The following is a 22,524-nucleotide window of genomic DNA, read 5'->3' on the forward strand; positions in this document are numbered from 1 at the left end:
ATACTAAAAACATACCATATTGTATATTCCCTATATAAATCTTCTCATATAGTCTAACAAAATTAGATTTTCTATTTTATTATTGTTTTTCAGTGATTTACTCTAATTTTTAAATATTCAGCCAAAATATATAATAAAAAAAAAGAAAAAGCCAAAACCACTACCATCGTAACAAAACCATCATTAACTATAGCAAAACTGCCTTTAAAACCCCTCGGTTTACCATAGTTTTGAAGTTGACGAAAAGCAGATTTTCATGGAGCAGGAAAAGTAGACTTTATCCATAGAAAAAAGCTAAAACACGCGTGCAATACACGAGGATACAAATATAGTGTCGAATATATCACGATGACCAGGCGCGCCCGCTCCAGATCGTGCATACTATTCTAGTTCGTTCAAAGGATGCACAGCATTGGGACAAACATCTACCAGCAAAATTGCAAATTAACACGATCAGTGACATCACCATCAGCACAAAATATGAAAACCCGAGACAATTCTCAAGACTGGTGAATTGTATGTGCAGTTCAGGTAGTGATCAAAGTAACAAAGCACTAGCGAACAATACTCAGATACAATATAAGATGACAAATAATCAGCCAAAATTTTCACTCAGCCAATCACAGAAGATGATCCCTTCTCTAAGCCTTCCTGGTTGCAATCTGAGACTCAGCCTGAAGAAACAATCAAGGAAAATAGCACAACATTAATCCCTTGCTTGGAATCAAATAATCAGGCACAAAGAGTATACAACCACATACCTCTTTCTTCACAGGCTCTTCCTTCTCTGACAAGATGAGCTCGATGTGGCACGGGGAGGACATGTAAGCTGCAACAGGTAGGTAAACAGGATGTTACACTGCAAAACAAAGACCCGATCATAGCATAGCAAACTTAAACATCAGATAGACTTACGGTTGATGCGTCCATGAGCGCGGTAGGTCCTGCGCCTCTGCTTCTGAGCCTGGTTCACTTGAATGTGCGACACATAGAGGGTATCCACATCAAGACCTTTTACCTGCAGCACAGAAATTCACATAATTAACATAAGAATACTATGAAAGCAAAGATAGGTCTGACAGAGCACAGTAGAATTGTAGACCTCAGCATTGCTCTCTGCATTCTTGAGAAGGTCCAGAATGAATTTAGCAGACTTGACAGGCCAGCGTCCCTGCCCATTTGAGTGGCGAGACTTAGCCTGAGCAGTTCGCCCAACACCACCACAATACCTGCGGAACGGGATGGCCTGCTTGTGGGCAATCACATCCTCAAGGTACCTTTTGGCCTTGGTGAGTGACAGCTTCCTGAGGGCAAAAGCTGTCTCGCGGGTGTTCTGCAAGTATGACAGGAGCATTAACAAACACCAAAATATGTACACAACATATCCAAAAACAAATAACATCAGCAACTGAACAATAGAGTTGAACAATAGTGTGCCATAATATGAATGGACACAGAAATTATCACAACCATTAGCACATCCTAGCTAAAAAATAGGAGAAAAACAGTTGTTCCATCATTTACTGAACCAATTGACATGGAGTTGTCCAACACATGGACATGACCAACGGTTCACCCAATAACGATGATCATGGTGTTCCTAAAGTTTACGGGGATGCTGCTAGTAGCACAGCATCCTGCTTTTTCTTTAGGGTATTCAACTACAGAGCACTGTGCAACTGCACTTAATGGAATTATCGATGAGAAGATTTCAACAGAAAAAGTCTAATTTTCCTTTAGCACACAAACATAACTATTTACATCAACATCAGACAGCACATTGGGCAGCATATATACCACAAGCAGGAAATGCATGACATTCAACCACAGAGCAGCTTGCATGGCAGCAACAGAGAATTCAACAAATAAACAAACAGGATAAAATGGCATCATTTACTAATCTAATTGGAGCGCGACACCTGGTCCACCCAATAACAAAGCTGGCATTCTAAATGTTTAGAAGTACATAAGCACATTCTTTTGTCACCTGGTGCCTTAAGCTGCAGCAATTACAGAGATTCACTAATAGAAGAAACAGAAGCAGACATCACTTTCTAATCTAATTGGAATCAAGTTGTGAAACCTGGTCCACCCAATAACAATGAAGCTGGCATTGTAAAGGTTTACCAGGATATGCAAGCACATTCTTTTGGCACCTGGTTCCTTAACCAAATAAGCTTCTGATCACCCAAGCTAAGAAAAATGTGACAAAAAAACAAATGTCCCATCATTTACTGAACCAATTGACATGGAGTTGTCCAACACATGAACATGACCAACGGTTCACCCAATAACGATGATCATGGTGTTCCTAAAGTTTACGGGGATACTGCTAGTATATAGCACAACATCCTGCTTTTTTCTTTAGGGTATTCAACAACAGAGACCAACATTACAAACAAGAGTGTCACCTACAAACAGTAGAGCACTGTGCCATGTTGTGTGCCATCGTAGACACAGAAATTATCACAATCATTATCACACTTTAGATAAGAAATATGTGAAAAAACAAATGTGCCATCATTTACTGAACCAATTGGCATGGAGTTGTCCAACACATGGACATGACCAAATGATTCACCCAATAACGATGATCATGGTGTTCCTAAAGTTTACGGGGATACTGCCACTATATAGCACAGCATCCTGCTTTATTCTTTAGGGTATTCAACTACAGAGAACATTGCAAACAGAAATATCACCCACAAACAGTAGAGCACTGTGCAACTGCACTTAATGGAGTTTCAATGAGAAAATTTCAATAAAGAGCCTAATTTTCCTTTAGCTCACAAGGTAACCACTTACTTAAACATCAGACAGTTCATTTGGCAGCATATACCAACCACAGAGCAGCTTGCACGGCAGCAACAGGACAAAATGGCATCATTTACTAATCTAATTGGAACCAAGTTGCAATGCCTGGTCCACCCAATAACAACAAAGCTGGCATTCTAAAGGTTTACCAGTATATGTAAGAACATTATTGGTGCCTGCTGCCTTAAACTGCCACAATTACAGAGATTCACTAAAAGAAGAAACACATAGACATCACTTGCAAAACCTAGTCGACCCAATAATAAGAAGCTGGCATTCTAAAGGTTTACCGGGATATGTAAGCACATTCTTTTGGCACCTAGTGCCTTAACCAAATAAGCTGCCACAATTACAAAGATCACTAAAAGAAGGAACTAATCTACATGGAAATTCGACAAGGGCTTAGGAAATACAGTATTAGCCGTGCTTCCAAAAGCATTTACATATCATGCTAAGACAAAGAAGACAACTGCAAACTGTATTACGGAAATTCTACGAGGGCTTAGGAAATACAGCATTAGTCAGGTGAATTCACGGTGCCTTACTTCCAAAAGCATCTACATATCATACTAAGACAAAGATGACAACTGCAAACGGCATCACTTAAAGGAATAACACCAATAATGAAAATTAAGGGTGACACCGTGAGTTGAACGGCATACACTACTTGAACAGTAAAGAGGAACTTCTATATGTACAAAACCTAGATTATAACCGAACGCGGCACAAAAATAACACAAAGAAATCATGAGATCTCTTGAAACAGGATCTCGGTAGGGAGACAGGTAAGGATCTCTGACCTTGAAGTGAACACGGAGGTCACGACCCATGGCCTTGGCGGCTGCAACGAATAAAAGAGAACCACACGCGAATCAGAAAACCCGCAGATGCGCAAATGGACATGGAAATCCTCGGTAAAGAGGCTTACACTTGGTGGGGTTGGTCGGCTCCCTCGAGTACTTCACCTGGAACCAGAAACAAGAGCCGTCGCATGTCAGGAGTTCGTAAGGGCGAGGACAAATCCATGGCTGCAGCGCAGCGAGGATGCAACAAGCGCGAGAGTAAGGACGAGGGAGATCTCACCATGGCTGAGACCGGCGAGCTGGTGGGGCTCGAGGCGGAGTTGAGATGCTCCTGCGGCGGCGGCGGCACGAGGTGGAGAAGGCGGTAGGAGCGCGTGACAAGGGTATATAAAGCACGGCAACTACGGGGAAAACCCTAATGGCTTCGTTATGGGCCGAGCCGCCCGCACGGCCACTATAGGCCCATGTTCGTCAAGTTTACCCGGACAACGCCGAATCGGGCCGAATCGTCTCCAAAAAAGGGCGCGCGACGCCGAAAAAAAAACAAACAAACAAATGCCGAAAAGCCATCGACTCCACGCGCGGGGCAACAACTTAGGCCTTGTTTGCCATTTTTTTTTATTTCGCTACTATAGAACTTTTATTTTTATTCAAACATTGTCCAATCATAGTATAACTAGTATCTCGATTTATAAGCAAACTGTGTAATTAGTTTTTATTTTTATCTATATTTAACATAGTTTTAAATATCCCGCTATAGCTGCCGCTATAGCCTTTTGAGGCAGAGTGCTGCTATTTGTGTTCATGTACAATTTAGCCGCTATATTCCGCTATAGCCCGATTTAGTTCTGCTATTAGCTATTTTAGACATGAACCGCTAAACGTCTTAGCCTGCTATTTAAAACATTGATATTTAATACTCCATGCTTAAGGAATATGTGCAGGAGGAGCTGATTTTGGGAACACAAGGATGACGAAGTGCAGGCGCCTTAGGCGTGTGAGGTTGCTGTGTTTCAGGATTTCTTCAAGGCTAGCCTTCAATTTCTATGCAACCTTCATTGGCAAGGTGCTGACAAAATTTAACCTCTAGATTCACGAACTTCTGCCCATCACATTCACTAGAATTTGTGTCTTTGCTATGGCTTTAAACATGCAAGGATTTAGCTCCAGTGCCGATTGCTTCACTCGATTTTATGAAATGTAGTTAGCGAAGAATTTGTCGTGGATTCTGGTGAAGGTACCGAGGCTCTAGCCCAATATTGGTTTTGCAAATTTGTTCTTCAAAAAGCTCAAGATACCCCTACGACAATGTTGGCGTATCAGAATAAATAGGAACGATGGACTGAGTTTTGGGTTCACCATCGGACAGCCAATATATACTAAGAAAATCACTCCCTCCGATGGGGATGGTTTGGTGAAAGCTATGTTGTTGGTTTCTTTGCGAGACCGTTTACTGGTGTTGTGAAAACCAGTTTTCAACATAAATGAGGACTCTTTTGTGAGGGTTAGCGATGCCTTCGTGTTTGCCTCCCATCGTCAGACTAGTCGTGGTCTACTGGAGGAGTATGTTGCTCTCGTGATCAACCACTAAACCGTTTTGTGAGGTGGACAGAATTCGCGGAAGTTGATGTATATAGTCATCCCATGGTTGAGTTTTGGTGGACCGAGAAAGAGGTTGGATGTAAATTGGTTAGGTCTGTATATAGTTTTTCAAATGGGTGGCACTAGTACTACAAGGCACGACACTATTAAACACGGCACTATCAGGCATGGTGGCTCTGCCGTGCCATGTCGTGTAGTGCCACCGTGTCTAGACTCTGGTCCAGGCACTACACTAAAACCCTCAGGTAGTGTCGTGTCGTGCCACAAGGCACGACAGCCTCAACGGACTAGTGTCGTGCCTTGGTACAAAAACCACATCACCACTTCAAAAGATCAGAATTAAAAGAACATCGTCATCGTCGTCTCCGGTCATCCTGCAGTGGCGCAACTCATCATTGATGGTCATGGAGTGACCGATGTCCTCTTACTCGTCCGACATCTCGCTCTTGTCGGCCTCCAGTCTCTCGACAGCTAGCAAGAAGAAGGTTGTGCCGTGTGCCTGTCCCGTCCATGGGAAAACAGGAAGAAGAGAGGAGAGGAGCTAAGGGTTCTATTGGAGAATGGAAAGCAGGAGAGCGCAGGAGCTGAGAAGCCGCAGCAAGTGAGGAGAGAGAGGGTGAAGATGCAAATGAGCTAGAGGGAGTGGCCAGCGACGACCGGCTTATATAGCCCTCCCCCATCGCGCAGATCCAACGGTCGGGAGTAGGAGGAGACCGATCCAACAGCTATAAGTCGTGTCGCCCCCGTGCCGGCCACTGAAGCGGACTGTGCCCATATCGTGCCATCGTGCTGGCATCGCGGCCTAGGCACGGGCACGGGGCTGTGCCATGCTTGGCACTGGCACTAGAGGCTGGGCCGAGCCGTTTTCGTACTGGGCCAAATCGTCCTATGCCCGTGTTGACCTAGTGGGTTTGGCCTGTTTGGAAAACTATAGATGTAAAGAACGAGGTAAGGCGATGATATGGTTAGCTCCGGCCCCTTTTTGGTGTTGGGTACTAAAAATGTTTTTGACGATATTGCTTTCGCTGACACGGTGACACCTCTGGTACTGTGTGGTAGTACTAGCAAAATATATCCATATTTCGCAACTTAACGTGCACCTTGTTGCACGATCATCTAAACGACTTACCAAGATTTTATATAACGAACGTGGAGATGCATGCATGCTATTTAAAACACGTGGTCTCATGATAATAAAGAAAAAAAAGAAACACACAATTGGATCGCACACAGTATTATCCATGGAGCGGCCAGGATCATATCGTGGCATCGTGCTGAGGGTCCTACGCGTGTGCAGTGCATGTGTACCCAAAAGCGCACAGAAGGTTGCCCACGTACAGTGCTGTGAGAGGACACCGAGTTGCACGCTGTTGCCACAATATAGGTCATGTTTCCACGTGGCGATTTCATGAGGGTACCAGCTCAACATTCCCCCTGCCTCTCTTATATCGAATCATGCATGCTAAGTTCTTTGAACCAGATCGAACGGATGCATGGATCGAGGAAGAACAGGAACCGATCTACAGTGTACTGCACCACATCATCAGCAAGCACTTTTAATTATGACGAGTTTTGAAACTTAGGGAAAAATGTGATGGTGATGTGCCTCACATATCTGACCAGGTCACAAAAGTTCACTCCCGTGCAGCTGGCGCACACAGAGAGATATTGCAGGCGCTTGCTGGCCTATAAATACGTGGCCAACTCACATTCTCATTGCAAAACACACAAACACATTCGTCTCTCACAACTACTAGCTAGCACCAACACAAGTTTAATAACTAGCTAGCTAGCTAGTCTCTCTCGATAGATAGCTAGCTTACCAAGGCTCTCTTTCAGAGTTTTCATGGCTTCCTCACACAAAATTGTGTTGGTGCTTCTCTTGTTGACAGCATCGTCGTCCATGCTACAAGCTAGGTCTAGGATGGCGCCAAGTGACGGCCGGCATGCACAAGCAGACCAAGCGCACGTCAAGGAGAGCTTGCCGAGCCCTTCCCAAGATTTGACAAGCAGAGATATGGCACCGCCGATGCCACCCGCACCGCCGCTTGCCGGCGGCGGCAGCAAGACCGAGATCGCCGTCGCCAAGCGTTGGGGGACGACGCAGGCGGACGGGTCGGTGCCGAGCCCAGGCATAGGCCATCCGCAAATGCTACAATAATCGTCTGCGCAAGCAAATGACTATATAAATCTAAGAAAAAAGCAATGACTATATATATATATACATATAGATACAAAATAAAGCTAGGTATATACGACCTAGGACCTAGCCATATTGCGGGAATTATGAGGCATACCAAAAGGAAGAATGTCTACGTATATCAGTATATCTGTATATGCATGTAAGTTTTTGATTCATATATGAAATGGACTATTAGCATTTCCTAATAACATACATTTTCATGGCATATATTTATAGTACAAGCTAGTGTACAACTCATAAGAATGGTGATGTGATGAGTGCCAATATATAATGTTGCTAAGATGCCTCGTACCTCAGTTCTAGCTAGATTTGTTGCACTGAATTCCTTAGACAGATATTTGTAGTACCGTTGGAATTATGTGTGTTTCTTGTAAAAACAAAAACTCTCTTCTACCTGCTTATGACCATCTTCAAGAAAAATGAGCAGATAAGATCATGAGATTAAAGCTACCGTAGAGACTTCGTCGGCAACACTAAGTCTTTTTGTTTCTTTTAAAGAACATTATTGCTTTTGGTCCTTTTCTTTTTCTTTCCCCTTTCTCACATGGCGAAACTTCCACCATGCATGGGTAGGCATAAACCCATGATCTCACTCTCGTTCTCTTGGCTCTACACACTCCCCTAGCGCAATTGAGCAACCCAATCTCCATGAGTCTTTTCTTAATCATAGAGGAAAAAGGAAAATCACAACATGATCCATGTAATTGTTTAATAATATATGGCGGAAAAGAAAATTTGGTACTTTTGCAATTAAGAAAAATTGCTAGTGAACTAGAAATGACTTGGAGAATGATCACTAGAATATATATACTTTATTAAAACGTGATTGGAGGAGTCATCTAGTTAAACTAGATGAATATCCCGCGCTTTGTTGTAGGAATTTATGTGTAACCATAGATGAAAGAATCGGATTTTAATATAGTAGTAGCCCTTAGAGCATTGATGAGCCAGCAACATATAGGACATAGCATCATATTTTGTACTTTTGCTATGCCAACGATTAATCCCATATACTAGTATTACGGGCAGCACTTTTTGCATGTGCACAATGTAAAGGCTAGTGAAAGTTTTACTGGCGTCACTTGAGAACTGCCTCTGCGAAAGTTTACATTGGCAGTTGGCTTAAGACTGTGACCACTGTAAATTATTCTGTAGAATTCATAAATCTGGCGTTAGAATTCATAATTTGTTTTCTAGAATTTACAAATATTTTTCAAGAATTCATAAATATTTTCCAGAATTTATAAATAATTTTCTAGAATTTATAAACTGCCAGTGTAATAATCTTTTCATAGATTGGATTTACATTGGCGGTTGTGCAAAGGCTACCACCATTGTAAAGAGAATTTATACTAGCGATAAGTTTAAGAAAATCGTTAGTAGAGATCTACTCCCTCCGTCTCAAAATGAGTGTCGTTTTAGAATTTCAGACATCTTGTTTGATCATCCGTCTTATTCAAAAATTTTACATAAATATTATATATTTTGTTAAGACCTATTTTATCATTAGAGATACTTTACTAATAATTTATTTATTTTATAATTTACATAAATTTTTTGAATAAGACAAACGGTCAAACACGATTTCTAAAAGTAAAAAACGTCACTCTTTTTGGGACGGAGGGAGTATCGCTAGTCGGCAGTCTACCTTGGGATATACGCACGGTAGTAGTTTATCGGCAGACAGGTGTGCAAGCTACGAACTTGATGGTGACGCAAGACACAGACAAGGATTTTATCCAGGTTCGGCCGCCGTGTGGGCGTAATACCTACGTCCTGCGTCTGATTGTATTGTTGTGGATTGTGTTGAGTTGAGATGAGATGTTCTAGGGGGGGTCCCTTGCCTCTCCGTATATAGTCCAGAGGGCAGGGTTACAGATCCGGAAACTAATCGTAGTCGGTTACAATTGCCATAGATAACACGATATCGATTCCTATTCTAACCGACTAGAATCTGGCTTGATCTCCACGTCTTGTTTCCTTGCGCGAAACTCCGAGTAGTTGGATCAAGCCTTTAACTCGTCTCGTAATGGGCCAAGCCTCCTGGTCCAAGTCTAGCCGTAAGGGTATAGGGGTTTATACCCCCACAGCTAGTCCCTGAGCACAGTGTATTGTGATGTAACATGCCATCTTGAGCTTCTTCGACAAGTGAGGCTTGATGTCTTCGATAAGCAGGAAAGTCGCCCGAACAGTTGCAACGGTATTTTAACCAACTCAAAAGACAGTTAATCAACATTGACATCAAAGAAGCAGGTTGTTCGAAGAATGCATGGTGCTCTTAATCAAAAAATATTTCTTTCTTGATGAAGTGTGCCCACTTTACTTTTCTGGAAAGTATAGACTTTCAAAAAGCAAGCAAATTCACCGCAAGGTGAAGTGTGCCCACTTAGTCCCCGAGCCTGGTAGTAGGTGACGTAGGCACGTAGTGCCAGGGTCTAAAAAGAAAAGTCTTCATAGAAAATTTGATATTGAGATGCATCGCTAGATGCATCGTACCGATGTGGTCCCCGAGCTTGCTGGAAGGTGAAGTATGAGCCTTGTAGCAAGGTCTAAAAAGTTATCCGATTAGACGTTATGCAATTGGATTTTCCAAGTCGAGAGCGTGTTACACTTATTTGCGGCTGAGAGAACCGGCCAACCAGTCCCCGAGCACGTCATGCTCAACGATTGGTACAGTCCCCAGATTTTCGAAAGATCGGACTAGTCAACCAGTCCCCGAGCATGTCACGCTCGGTGGTCGGTACAGTCCCCAGATTGTCACGTGGACGAACTGGTCGACCAGTCCCCGAGCATATCATGCTTTGTGGTCGGTACAGTCCCCAGATTGTCGAGTGGACGAACTGGGCGACCAGTCCCCGAGCATATCATGATCAGTGGTCGGTACAGTCCCCAGATTGTCGAGTGGACGAACTAGTCGACCAATCCCCAAGCATATCATGCTCGGTGGTCGGTACAGTCCCCAAGCTTATCATGTCCGTCTGGCCAAAGATCCTACTTATCTTTTAAAAAAAATCATATCGCCATATTAATGTGCGATGTGACGGAGCATCCTTTCATCTTGTCATTCTGTTGCATAAAAAGGGGCGCCTGCTAACTGTACAGCCGCTCTTCGCGCGGATCAAGAAAAGGAAACCAGCAATCATTCAGAAAGGCTACCAAATTAACTGCGATAATTCTTGAAAACTGAAACACCGCGACTGCCGCGAGATCCGCCCACTTCCCCAAAAGGCGGGAAGTGGAAAAGGTGGGTTTATTGTTATAAAGGGCCCGATGTTGCATCCCCGTTCTTTACCCAGCAGTTGCATCCCAGTCTCCTGCCTTTGCCACTACTGCCTCCTGCCATTGCCATCCTCAGCACCCCCAAATACTCAACAACCGATTCAAAGCTTGCTCTACTGTGGAGATGGCGAAAAGCGATTCGAAGAAAAGGGCCGAGATGATGGCAAAAGAGTGGAAGAAGTCTCGGAGCACCACGAGGTCCCTCAACGACCTCGTCAGAATGGGGCTTCTGCACAACCAGGAGCTCGGCGGCTGGAGGGCACCAGAAGGAGAGAGTTACCCCGACCCCCGCGTCGGTGAGATCGTAGTCTTTGAGGATTATTTCAAAAGGGGATTTGGGGTTCCCGTTCATCCTTTTCTTCAAGGTCTTCTTCTTTACTATGAGATCGGGATTTGCAATCTGCACCCGAATTCCATTCTCCTTTTCTCTACCTTCATTTATTTGTGCGAGGCCTATGTTGGAATAGAGCCGCACTTTGATCTCTTCCGCTACCTATTCTGCTTGAGGAAGAAGGGGGCAGTTAGAGGCTCCAAGATTGTAGGTGGAGTATACCTCAATCTTTGCGACTGTTGACGGTCCTTACTGCTCACATTTAACCATCAACTAATCATTGAAAAGGATCCAAATGCAACCAACACCTAGACTTAGGGTTTTATCTAACAGAATTCCACGAGTTTTGGTGTTTGTCTATTTCTGCAGGGGGTTATCAGGAAATACGGAAGAAAGGCCCACACGTCGGGTTTACATAGAGATATTAACGTGCCACACAATTCTCTATCATCTAGAAGACTCCAGAAGCCACGGGACCGAACGGGAAGGCGATCGGGCTCGGAGGCAGGGCGCCCGCCCTACTCTCCTGGGCGCCCGCCCAGCTACAGTGCCCAATCAGGACACGTTTCGCGGATTATGCTCCACCGACCTAAAGGATCAAGGAAAATCGTGCGATTAATGTCGGTTTGATCCGACGGCCCAGATTCACTTGAAGGGACTATAAAACCAGACCCCCTGGCCCCTGGAGATCATACCTCTTCTACAGAATCAAAGCTATGGTTTCAATTCTTCATCCAAGTAGAGAGGATCCCTCTAGTTCTTCTAGTTCTACCTCTAGTTCATCTAGATCTAGTTCTAGTTCATCTAGTTCTAGTTCTAGTTCCTCTAGTTCTAGTTCTAGTTGTAATCTAGAAAATAGAGAGAGAGAAGAGGAGAGCGGAGGAGGAGGAGCCGGATCTGTCGGATCTTCCTCAACATTGTACTTTTGCAGCAACTGGTTCGTTCTTCATCGTTCTCCAGGTTCTTCAATTCATAACTCCTGAGTTCTCTAATTACTTTTATTTACATTCAAGTTATTTATTGGATTCCCGCTTGCATCAAGTGCTCTAATCTTTGAAACATTAGAGTAGTAATTAATAGATTAGACGTGGTATTTAGTCTTGCAATTACCTGGAATTGCACCCAATCCTGCGGATTGTGGTAGCCTTAGGGTAGTGACAGCCCTAACGGTCGACGTATTCCACCTTGTTCGGATCGGTGTTTGTAGGACCGTAGTCAGAGCTTCCTAGCCCCCTTCTCATCTCTTTCTGTGGTTAGTGTTCTGATGTCCCGAAATAGATAATCTTGAAGTAATTCTTGATTCTTAGATCAACTAGAGAACTCTCAGGAAACTTCCACTCTTCCCACCAAAAATAATTATATAGTTATCCTTGGGCGATCTTGGATCTTAATTAGTACACTCACGTTCCCTGTGGAAAATCGATACTCTGGAATACTCCTGGGTGAAGGCTACATCGGTATCCGTGTGCCTGCGGATTTTTCTGTTTGCGTTTAAAATACCCAACAAGCTTTCTGGCGCCGTTGCCGGAGAACGGTAGCTGTGCTAGTTTCGAACCAAGTCGTCCGTGTATCCTTTTTCTTTTCTTTTTTTTTACCACACTCACCTTACCATTTTCACCAGACCACATGGATTTCACTCTAAGCATTAATGAGCATGGAATTTATTTCATAGCCACTTCATTTACTCCATGCTCATATGCAACATCTTCACAATCCATTGGTCTCTCCAACATCACCACATTCGAGATCTCCACCCCCCTCATCCTTTCTATTTATAAAAACTTTAAAAGGGCGGTTGTCGATGCATATGTCTATATGAAATATTGCAGATCTCGTTGAGTTGATCTTGATATAGGTCAGCGTTGGAGGGGAAACCACTTTGCCGACATAAAATTAATGGTTTCCCAAGGACAAGCTTAGTGTCCTAAAACAAGCACTGATCAGATTGTAACATGAGCTATTAACTATTTGCAACATTACCTTGTGTGTTGAGCATATAAGGATAATTGTAAAAATATTCCTTCGGGTATTCTTGTCACTAACCTTTCTAGGATTGGAGCAAGAAGATCAGATGAATGACAAGCACAAGGTATGTCCAACCAATCATCATACATCATTGAATTAAATTCATCCAAACTTGAATTTTGCAAAATTCAAGCTTGGGGGAGTACTTTACATAAAAACATCATTTGCCATGTTGCTATGTTGGTTGTCCCTACCTTTGAGACATGCTCAATTTGTTAAATAGTAATCACACTACTTCATCTCCACTTGAGTAGATCTCTATAAAAGCCATCACGCTACCTTTGTTTATCCTAGTAAGTGTTAGTTTGGAAGTACTGTACATACTTCTATTGGTTTTTAAATTAAGCATGGTGCTTAGGTTAAACAGCCTTCCTTAATCTAATTAGACATGGAGTCTAGTTTGGTTATTGAACTAAAAACTGCTTGTGTAGACATTGGTATATTTTGTCAGACTAACCCCTGCAGAAAAAAAGAAAACTTTCAATATCGACCTGGGAAGTCCTGAGATAAACTCACATTGGAGACAAGGAGAGACACACATGAAGTTTAACAATTTACACAAGGAAGACATAGCTCACAAGAGATGACCATGGAGGGTGCCACCAACACGATGCACAACCGCAAAGAAAGGAAAGCTTCCATAAGATAATACTGTACCATCACTCTTCAAGAAAGGTAACATCTTAAGGTACTTGACTATCACTTCTATAAGCTTCTCCTTATTTCCGGCATTCACATGAGTAAAAGAGACAAACATGTAAGATTTACAACTCTAGATTAACCACAATCGATTCAATATGTTTAGTCCTTCCACCTTTGTGATCCCACACTCCTAATCATATGAGCTAAAATGTTGCACACTCAATCTTTGGAAGATATATATATATATATATATATATATAACATAAGTATAGATAGATTATCTTTCCATTAGGTTGAGTGATCTGACGAATGTTTTAAATGCTACACTCATGATCTTATTATCCATCAACTTTGTCTTGCTCACTATGCTTAAGCATAGAGAAGAGCAAATACACTTTTGGTTTTGTTGGTGTTTTCCACCAACAGTGCCCATGCACTTGATCTCTGCCTTGTCTTTATGAGTAGGTACACTTCGAGCAAAATATGAAGGAGTTTTACAACTCCCAGACTCCACTAGGTGAAGAACCTAGATCTACGAGCACAAACACACTGGAGATACTAGACACTCAGGCAATCACTGCCCTGAGATGCTTAAGGACGTAACTTCTGGAGTAACCCTGTTGTGGAAGTAATTACTGACCTTCTGCCAGTCAAGAGAGGCGATCCAGGACGACCCATCATCCCGATCTCCATCGGCATGGTGGACTTCCCAAAAGCACTCTGCGACTTTGGCTCCAGCGTCAACATTATGCCCAGGGGAATATTGAAGAACCTCTACATCCGAGTTGGTACCTTGTACGCCCCAGCAGACTTCATGGTGATAGAGACTGGTACTGATGAGAGGGCACCCATCATCCTAGGGAGGCCATTCCTGAACACCTCGAGAGCTGTCATCTACGCTAGTGCTGCCAAGATCAGTTTCTACATCAAAGGGAGAAATGAGACGTTTTCCTTCAAGAATAATACTACACAAATCTTAGAGCAATCCCGACATGAAACAAGGAAGAGGACCAACAGGAGGAACAGGAACAAGCAAATGTGGATCAAGTCAGCTAAGATGGTCACTGCAGCTCAAGGAGGTCAAGATCGTCAACTCGAGTCACCGTTCGTGACCAAAAAGGACGACCCAGACATTCCGAAAGGTTATTGTCATAGGAGAAGACGACTACGATCCACCCATCATTCTTGGAATATTGTTCCTCAGCACCGTTAAAGCAATCATCTACATTGGAACCGGAGAAGTCCACATGCATTTCCCCTCTAAGCAGGTTAGGACAAGAAGAAGACGACGCAACCGCAACCAAAGGAGGCAAATCATCAAGGACGGATGGACAGAGTACGAAGGAGAAGTGGTCAGGTCTGAAGATATACAACTTGAATAGAATTGTCCTGAGGAGACTGTAGCACCGAGGCAGGTGTGGAGAGAGAAGATAGTTATACACGAAGAGCAGGCACCGCCGGAACCACCGACTACGCCATCCAGCGAATCCCAGGACGACTGAGAAAACGGAAGTCCCGTTCGGAGGACTTAAAAACACCGAACGCCTTACCAAGAGGTAAACTTGGTAGTTATCCTTTTCCTTTCAATTATTTAAAATAGCTTGCTTAGTTAATCAGGTTCATATCATCTTAAAAAAATGTTAAAAATAGTAAGCCCCATGTGAGTATGCTCATGGCATAAAATCCATAAGTACATTCACTGTGGTGGCGTAAAAAATGAAATAAAAATATTCCTGTCCTATAAAAATAAAATTATAAATGATCCTACTAAGAGAGTAACATTTATTGAGGAGGCTCAACATGATAAAGGCTATATACTTATGCTAACACTTAACCAGTTCCACAAAGCTTTGTTGTCTATTTGAGCTCCACAGAATTCAAGGATCAAAGAAGACTAGCAGACGGAGGACATCCTAATCACTGTCAAGGTGCTGCCGACATTCAAATACACCTCCGCCACCTGCTAGCTACATCAGAAGAAACTTCGTCAAAATCCAGCTTGGGGGAGAGCACCCCCATTTATCCAGCTAAGTGTTTCTACTCACGTTTATACTTTACTCAAATAATAAAAAGATGCATAATCATAAAAACCCAAATAAAGATTTTGTGCTTATATATATCTTTGCTTAGTTTGCTAAATAAATAAATAAATAAAGTTTGCTATGAACCCTCATGATAAGCTCTCACATGGAAATGATGAATAGTTGCTCTGCCATGGCTAGTTCTCAAAATTGAAATCTCTCTCAAGTTTAGGCATGACTGGTATTAATTAAGATTTGCTCTAAACCTGAATTTGTGGGGAGAGTACTTGATCTGAAGTCTAAGTCGTTAACGGATATGATATGGGAAGGTTGAGCTGCTGTTTATCTGTTCCTAGAGATGCTAGAATTCAGGAGAATTTTATCTTTGAAAATCTTTAAAATAACACATGATGAGTTCCTGTATGATGAGAGTTTAATTTCCTACCACAGCCATATATACATGCTTATTAGACTATGAACCATACATTTACTTTTTACTGCTTATGAGCATTGAGTATGGTCAAGCTGTGTAGACCCTTAGGAGCTTGTCATGTGGTTAAATCAAGATTCACTTGCACGTTCACTCACACATGCTGCTTCTACTCCGGAAGTACGCATCCACATATATCCATCCATTTCCATCTCCAGAACCACCCAAAAATATTCTACTCCTAATCCGGGAGAGAATAGCCAAAAACATTCTCCTATTTCTGTTTTCCCCTGTGAAATAAATGCTCAAGTTATTTTGGTTACTACCACTTGCTATATTATCTCATGAGATGAGTGCTCTTAAAAAAAGAGAAAAAAAAAAGATACGAGGAAATAAAAAGGGGCAAGTGCCCGGAACCTCGAAGAAAAGAAAAAGTGAGACGAGAGGTAAAAATGGACAAGTGTCTGACAGTAGAATTAGGGGTACAAGATACCCACCTGAGAGAAAAGAAAAAGAAAATATAGAGCATCTCATTCTCCTCAAAAAGTTGCAAAGTGCAAGAAAGGTATGTATCCCCTCAAAAGAGCACAAGTAGAATTAGACTTTCACCATTGTTATCACCATCATTACCATACACCATTCATTCGCCACACATGCACATCTTGATTTGACTTATTGACTTGTTCTTCTGGATCCATGGTTTGACTATACAATAAATGTCTTGTAAGTATGTATTAGTTGTGTCCCACCTATGAGCTCCAGATATTAAAACCTTATTAGAGTAGGGTGAGAGAGAAGGCAATGCCACTATGCCCCATACCAAAAATACTACATACTTTGAGAGAAGGCATATACCATTACTGCCTTGGTAAGGATCCAGAAATACCACAAAAGAGAGACTAGAGAGAGTCATACAAGGAATCTCTGAGTTTTATTTGAAAATCTGCAAAAACTCCAGAGCTATAGTTGATCAAGAACATGAGACATGGCGCTTGATTAGACCGTTCTATCTTTTAACTGCTCAAGACACAAGTGACGGTTGCAAGCCCCATGGTGGAAGGTAATATGAGAAAGTTTAAATCTTAACAGTTTACCCTAACCTAGAGATGAGATCTTGTTTGAACGCATGTGTATTTTTAAGGCATGAAACCACTGCAGAAATTCTTGAGTTCATCTTTGCTCAGGGACGAGCAAAGTTTAAGCTTGGGGGAGCTTGTTTACGGTCCTTAATGCTCACATTTAACCATCAACTAATCATAGAAAAGGATCCAAATGCAACCAACACCTAGACTTAGGGTTTTATCTGACAGAATTCCACGAGTTTTGGTGTTTGTCTATTTCTGCAGGGGGTTATCAGGAAATATAGAAGAAAGGCCCACACGTCGGGTTTACATAGAGATATTAACGTGCCACACAATTTTCTATCATCTAGAAGACTCCAGAAGCCACGGGACCGAACGGGAAGGCAATCGGGCTCGGAGGCAGGGCGCCCGCCCTACTCTCCTGGGGCCCGCCCAGCTACAGTGCCCAATCAGGACACGTTTCGCGGATTATGCTCCACCGACCTAAAGGATCAAGGAAAACCATGCGATTAATGTCAGTTTGATCCGACGGCCCAGATTCACTTAAAGGGACTATAAAACTAGACCCCCTGGCCCCAAGAGATCATACCTCTTCTACAGAATCAAAGCTAGGGTTTCAATTCTTCGTCCAAGTAGAGAGGATCCCTCTAGTTCTTCTAGTTCTACCTCTAGTTCATCTAGATCTAGTTCTAGTTCATCTAGTTCTAGTTCTAGTTCCTCTAGTTCTAGTTCTAGTTGTAATCTAGAAAATAGGGAGAGAGAAGAGGAGAGCGGAGGAGGAGGAGCCGGATTTGTCGGATCTTCCTCAACATTGTACTTTTGCAGCAACTGGTTCGTTCTTCATCGTTCTCTAGGTTCTTCAATTCATAACTCCTGAGTTCTCTAATTACTTTTATTTACATTCAAGTTATTTATTGGATTCCCGCTTGCATCAAGTGCTCTAATCTTTGAAACATTAGAGTAGTAATTAATAGATTAGACGTGGTGTTTAGTCTTGCAATTACCTGGAATTGCACCCAATCCTGCGGATTGTTGTGGTAGCCTTAGGGTAGTGACAGCCCTAACGGTCGACGTATTCCACCTCGTTCGGATCGGTGTTTGTAGGACCGAAGTCGGAGCTTCTTAGCCCCCTTCTCATCTCTTTCTGTGGTTAGTGTTCTGATGTCCCGAAATAGATAATCTTGAAGTAATTCTTGATTCTTAGATCAACTAGAGAACTCTCAGGAAACTTCCACTCTTCCCACCAAAAATAATTATATAGTTATCCTTGGGCGATCTTGGATCTTAATTAGTACACTCACGTTCCCTGTGGAAAATCGATACTCTGGAATACTCCCGGGTGAAGGCTACATCGGTATCCGTGCGCTTGCGGATTTTTCTGTTTGCATTTAAAATACCCAACAGCGACGGAATGAAGAATCGTTACCTCAGCTACCCATGGAACACCTCCCTGACTGAGTGGTACAAGAGATGGTTCTACATCAGGGAGGAGCCGGGCAGCGCCACATTCTGTGATGTCAGCTACATTCCCGAGAAGAGGGTCAGCTGGACAGACCGGCCGGAGCATGCTGGTCAAGTATCAGAGTTGATGAGTCTGATCGACTGGTCCCGCCTGGATAGACCAGGGGTGTAACAGAACCGTCCAATTTATAAGAATTCAAGTGAATTAGCGACCACTGAGGCAGTCAAGTCAATGGACTTGAACCCATATAAAACCGGTAGTCCGACGAAGTCTCAAAAGTCCTCGATTCAACCAACATACAACCAAGATCGTACATGATCAAGCATCCCCATCACAGATTACAACATTCAACACAGAACATAGTTTTACATCACATCAGAGTTTAAAAGAGGTTATTACAAACCATAGCAGTAGCGGAAACAAAGTAGTTTTGAAACAACTCCAACTCAGTTTATAATACATGCCAGTTCCATGGTCAATTCCCAACAAAAGCATAACTGAAGGTAGAAGAGTGATCACGCCCATGATCTATTCATCATCCGCAGCTGGGTGATGACAGTTAGCGCAATAGCCGTGATAGACGACATCATCTGCAACAGGGGTAAATAAAACCCTGAGTACGAGAATGTACTCAGCTAGGCTTACCCGTCACAAACCAGAAATAAAGTGACACCAAGGAGTATGCAAGGCTGTTCTTTGTGGACTGGTTTGACTCACCTTTTTGCATAAAAGCCTTTGATGTAAGTAATTCATTTATCACATTTCAACAGCAGGTTCATTACTTAGCAACTATCCACTAGATTAGCACCTGTTCTAAGCATACACTTGAGTTTTCAAGCATTACAATAATAACCATATCCGGATTATCACATAGCCATCATCATTCTCATCATAACCATTAAGTTTATTTAGTGAATTCTACGTTGCCGCTGCCCAAGTCAAGTTCTCACTATCCGGGAGAGACGGCGATTCGAATCGATTCCTATCCAGCTGGAGGGGTATTCCTAACACTCACCCAAGCATACATCATGACGGCAGCTCGGATCACCTTTAGCACAACTCCGGACCAATTCGCGGGTCCGTCCAGCGCCGCACCCCCAGGGACCGCCAATCTGCCAGGGTCAGGACTCTAACCTGACACCTCGGTCTTACGCCATTGACTCCCCGCACATCCTTGCTACCAACCGGGGTGCGCACTCATACAGAACGGGGTATCCGGCCTGAGTTGCACTCGTAGGCTTCGCGGTCGGAACGACTTATTCGGCCAACTAAGTGATAGGCATGCGTTCAACATGACACGGGGACGTACAGCGATTCGGTCCTTAAACGACACAGACGGGGATAGATTCACACCCAAGACCTCCATGCCTTGTTGCCGCACTATCGTCATCCCGCCCGGTCTCAAGTTCATTTTTAGCACCTGGTTATCTCCACGATAGCAAATATAGCCAACCGTGATCATCATCCACCTAACTCTCGCAGGTGACAGGAAATCACCCGGCTTCTACCGAGCTAAGCATGGCTAAGCATTACTTCGACCCTGGACCTACTTTGGTAATGTTTAAGGTGGACAAGGTAGTCATTATGCAGCAAGGGTGTCATATCAACGCCTACCACTTAATGCAACAATATATAACCATAGTCATTTGATAGCTGAACATGATAACAAAATAGTATGAGGCTTATAATGCTCCGGGGCTTGCCTTCGACGTAGGTAGAGGGACGATGGTCAGGGCACTCCGGCAAGTTCTCCTCCTCCTCAGCTCCTTGAGGTAGCTCCCCTTGCTGTCCTTCCGGCTCCGGCAACTCGAACTCCAGCACCGTCACTCCCTTGGGTACACCTATGTATGCATGACAAGGAGATGAATATAGAGAATGCACATATGATGTATGATGCCAAGATGAGGAGCCAAAGGGACATAAAACAAGGTATAACATGAGCATAAAATTCTAAGATTAAGTGAAACATGAAATAACAAGTAAGTGCATACTTCTTCTCTGGTAGAGAGACTAAATAGACAAGTTACACGAATTTTAGCTACTCCTACTCAGCCACTGGTTTAGTAGACAACCAACCTGTCACAAGTTTCAGCCATAACTTAAGCATTGGTTGGCCAAACTAAGTAAGTAAATACTTTCTGGAAAGCTTAGCAAATTGTCTACAATTCACTTTTAGACATCTCAGCATGATTCCCAACCGAAACATGCTAAAACATACAAAGTTGGCTGGCTGCTCTGGAAATTCCAGAGAGCAAGCACTTTGCAGCAGCTACTTGAAATATGCATAACTTTCAAACTCCTCAACCAAATGCCATGAAATTTGGACACGAAGTAGATAAGTAAGTTAGCTACAAGTTTGTTGTAGACAAGTTTCCCAGAAAATAAAATCTTTAATTAGTTCTCAAGCATTTGCTGTCAGCTACACAGAATGCTCTAGGAAAGGCATAAATAGCCAAAAATAATATTTTGCACATGTTGAGAATGTATCAAAGGAACAATCCCATTGCATTAGTAGATAGAACATATCTAAGAAACACCAGAAAACATCATGGCAAGGTCTAAAACTATTTCTATCATCACCTTTTCCATTTATTTAATTATTAAGGTGATTTAATGAGCATATTCTCCAAGTGTTCCAAAAATCCTAAGAAAATTACAGCAAGCTACTTATGACAACATAAGATCACTGTAAAATTTTCCGAACATTTGCGCATACACATTGTGAGGTATAAAAATAACAAGCTAGTATAGGCATGCAAGGCATAAATGTGAAACCTCATCAAAAAGTGTCAAACAACAGATTTCAGATTTTTCCTAGCTTTTTCTACACATAAGTACAACAGTCAGCAAGTTTCATCACAAAAGGAGTTATAACTTAATTACTAAAAATATCACAAGGAACTCCTATTTAAGCAAGAATTATTTTTAACTCCTCAACCAGGCTTCCAAAAATCATGATAAATTTATCAGAGACTACTCATATCATAAGTAACAACTTCCTAAATTTGCATGGCCAGCAGATCAATAGATCTCAAGATATAATTACCCACTGAAAATCCAAGATTAATTTATATCTATTTATTTCTGCAAAAACATGGCATGTTTCATATTTTTATTAAAAACTAGACTTATGCTGGAACCTAGCAAAATTGGAATCACCACATTTGGATCTCTAAAACTTCAGATATAAATTTTTCAAAAACAGCACAGGCTCTGTAAAACAGTAAACCAGAGGGGTGGGAGAGGAGAGGCTGACACCTGGGACCCGCACGTCAGTGAGACAGAGACAGGGGAGATGCTCGTCGCCGGCGAAACTCGACGACGACGAGGTCTCGGCCGGATCCAAGGGCACCTACGTGTTCCTCTCATCAAGACGACTCTGTTGACCTACTTTACCCGCGCTCTACTGGACCCTAAGGTCCTCGCCGTCGGGAATGGCGGAGCGGCGGCGCTGCGCGGCGTTACGCCGGCGGATCCAGGCAATGGCGACGCGGTAGAGCTTGCGGACGAGCAAGAGTGGCTCAAGGGAAAGCTATAGGAAGAAGAATCACGGCCAGAGGTGAACCAGAGAGGTCTGGCCACGTTGCCGGTGATCTCTGTGAACTCCGGCGAGGTGAAGCTCGCGACGGAGATGACAATGTGACCTCACCGGTGCTCGGCTACGGAAATGGAGTGGACGTCGAGGTAGAGGACGTCAAGGCGGAGCTCTGGACGGACTGGCTTGGCCGGAGATGTGGAGGAACGGCCGAAAGAGCTCGCCGAAGCGCGACGGAGCGCACCGAGGCGACGGCGGAGCGAAATGTGCTGCGCTGAGCGAGTGGAGAGCGCGT

General features: G+C 43.1%; 1 protein-coding gene across 1 annotated transcript; it reads right to left on the bottom strand.

The window, feature by feature from the left end:
- On the bottom strand, nucleotides 427-4,041 carry LOC8065928 (60S ribosomal protein L17). The gene is made up of 7 exons (XM_002440733.2): nucleotides 3,898-4,041; nucleotides 3,743-3,779; nucleotides 3,615-3,655; nucleotides 1,103-1,333; nucleotides 916-1,018; nucleotides 762-829; nucleotides 427-674 (listed from the first exon to the last, which is right to left on the bottom strand). The coding sequence occupies exons 1-7, from the start codon at nucleotides 3,898-3,900 to the stop codon at nucleotides 642-644; spliced, it is 516 nt and encodes a 171-aa protein (XP_002440778.1). The 5' UTR covers nucleotides 3,901-4,041; the 3' UTR covers nucleotides 427-641.

The sequence above is a fragment of the Sorghum bicolor genome, chromosome 9 (genome assembly GCF_000003195.3).
Source record: "Sorghum bicolor cultivar BTx623 chromosome 9, Sorghum_bicolor_NCBIv3, whole genome shotgun sequence".
In the NCBI taxonomy this organism is placed as follows: domain Eukaryota; kingdom Viridiplantae; phylum Streptophyta; class Magnoliopsida; order Poales; family Poaceae; genus Sorghum; species Sorghum bicolor.

Coding starts and splice junctions, on each gene's coding strand:
- LOC8065928 (XM_002440733.2), bottom strand. Junction 1,334..3,614: donor ACCTCCGTGTTCACTTCAAG/GTCAGAGATCCT, acceptor TCATACTTGCAG/AACACCCGCGAGACAGCTTT. Junction 830..915: donor CGCTCATGGACGCATCAACC/GTAAGTCTATCT, acceptor TACCTGTTGCAG/CTTACATGTCCTCCCCGTGC.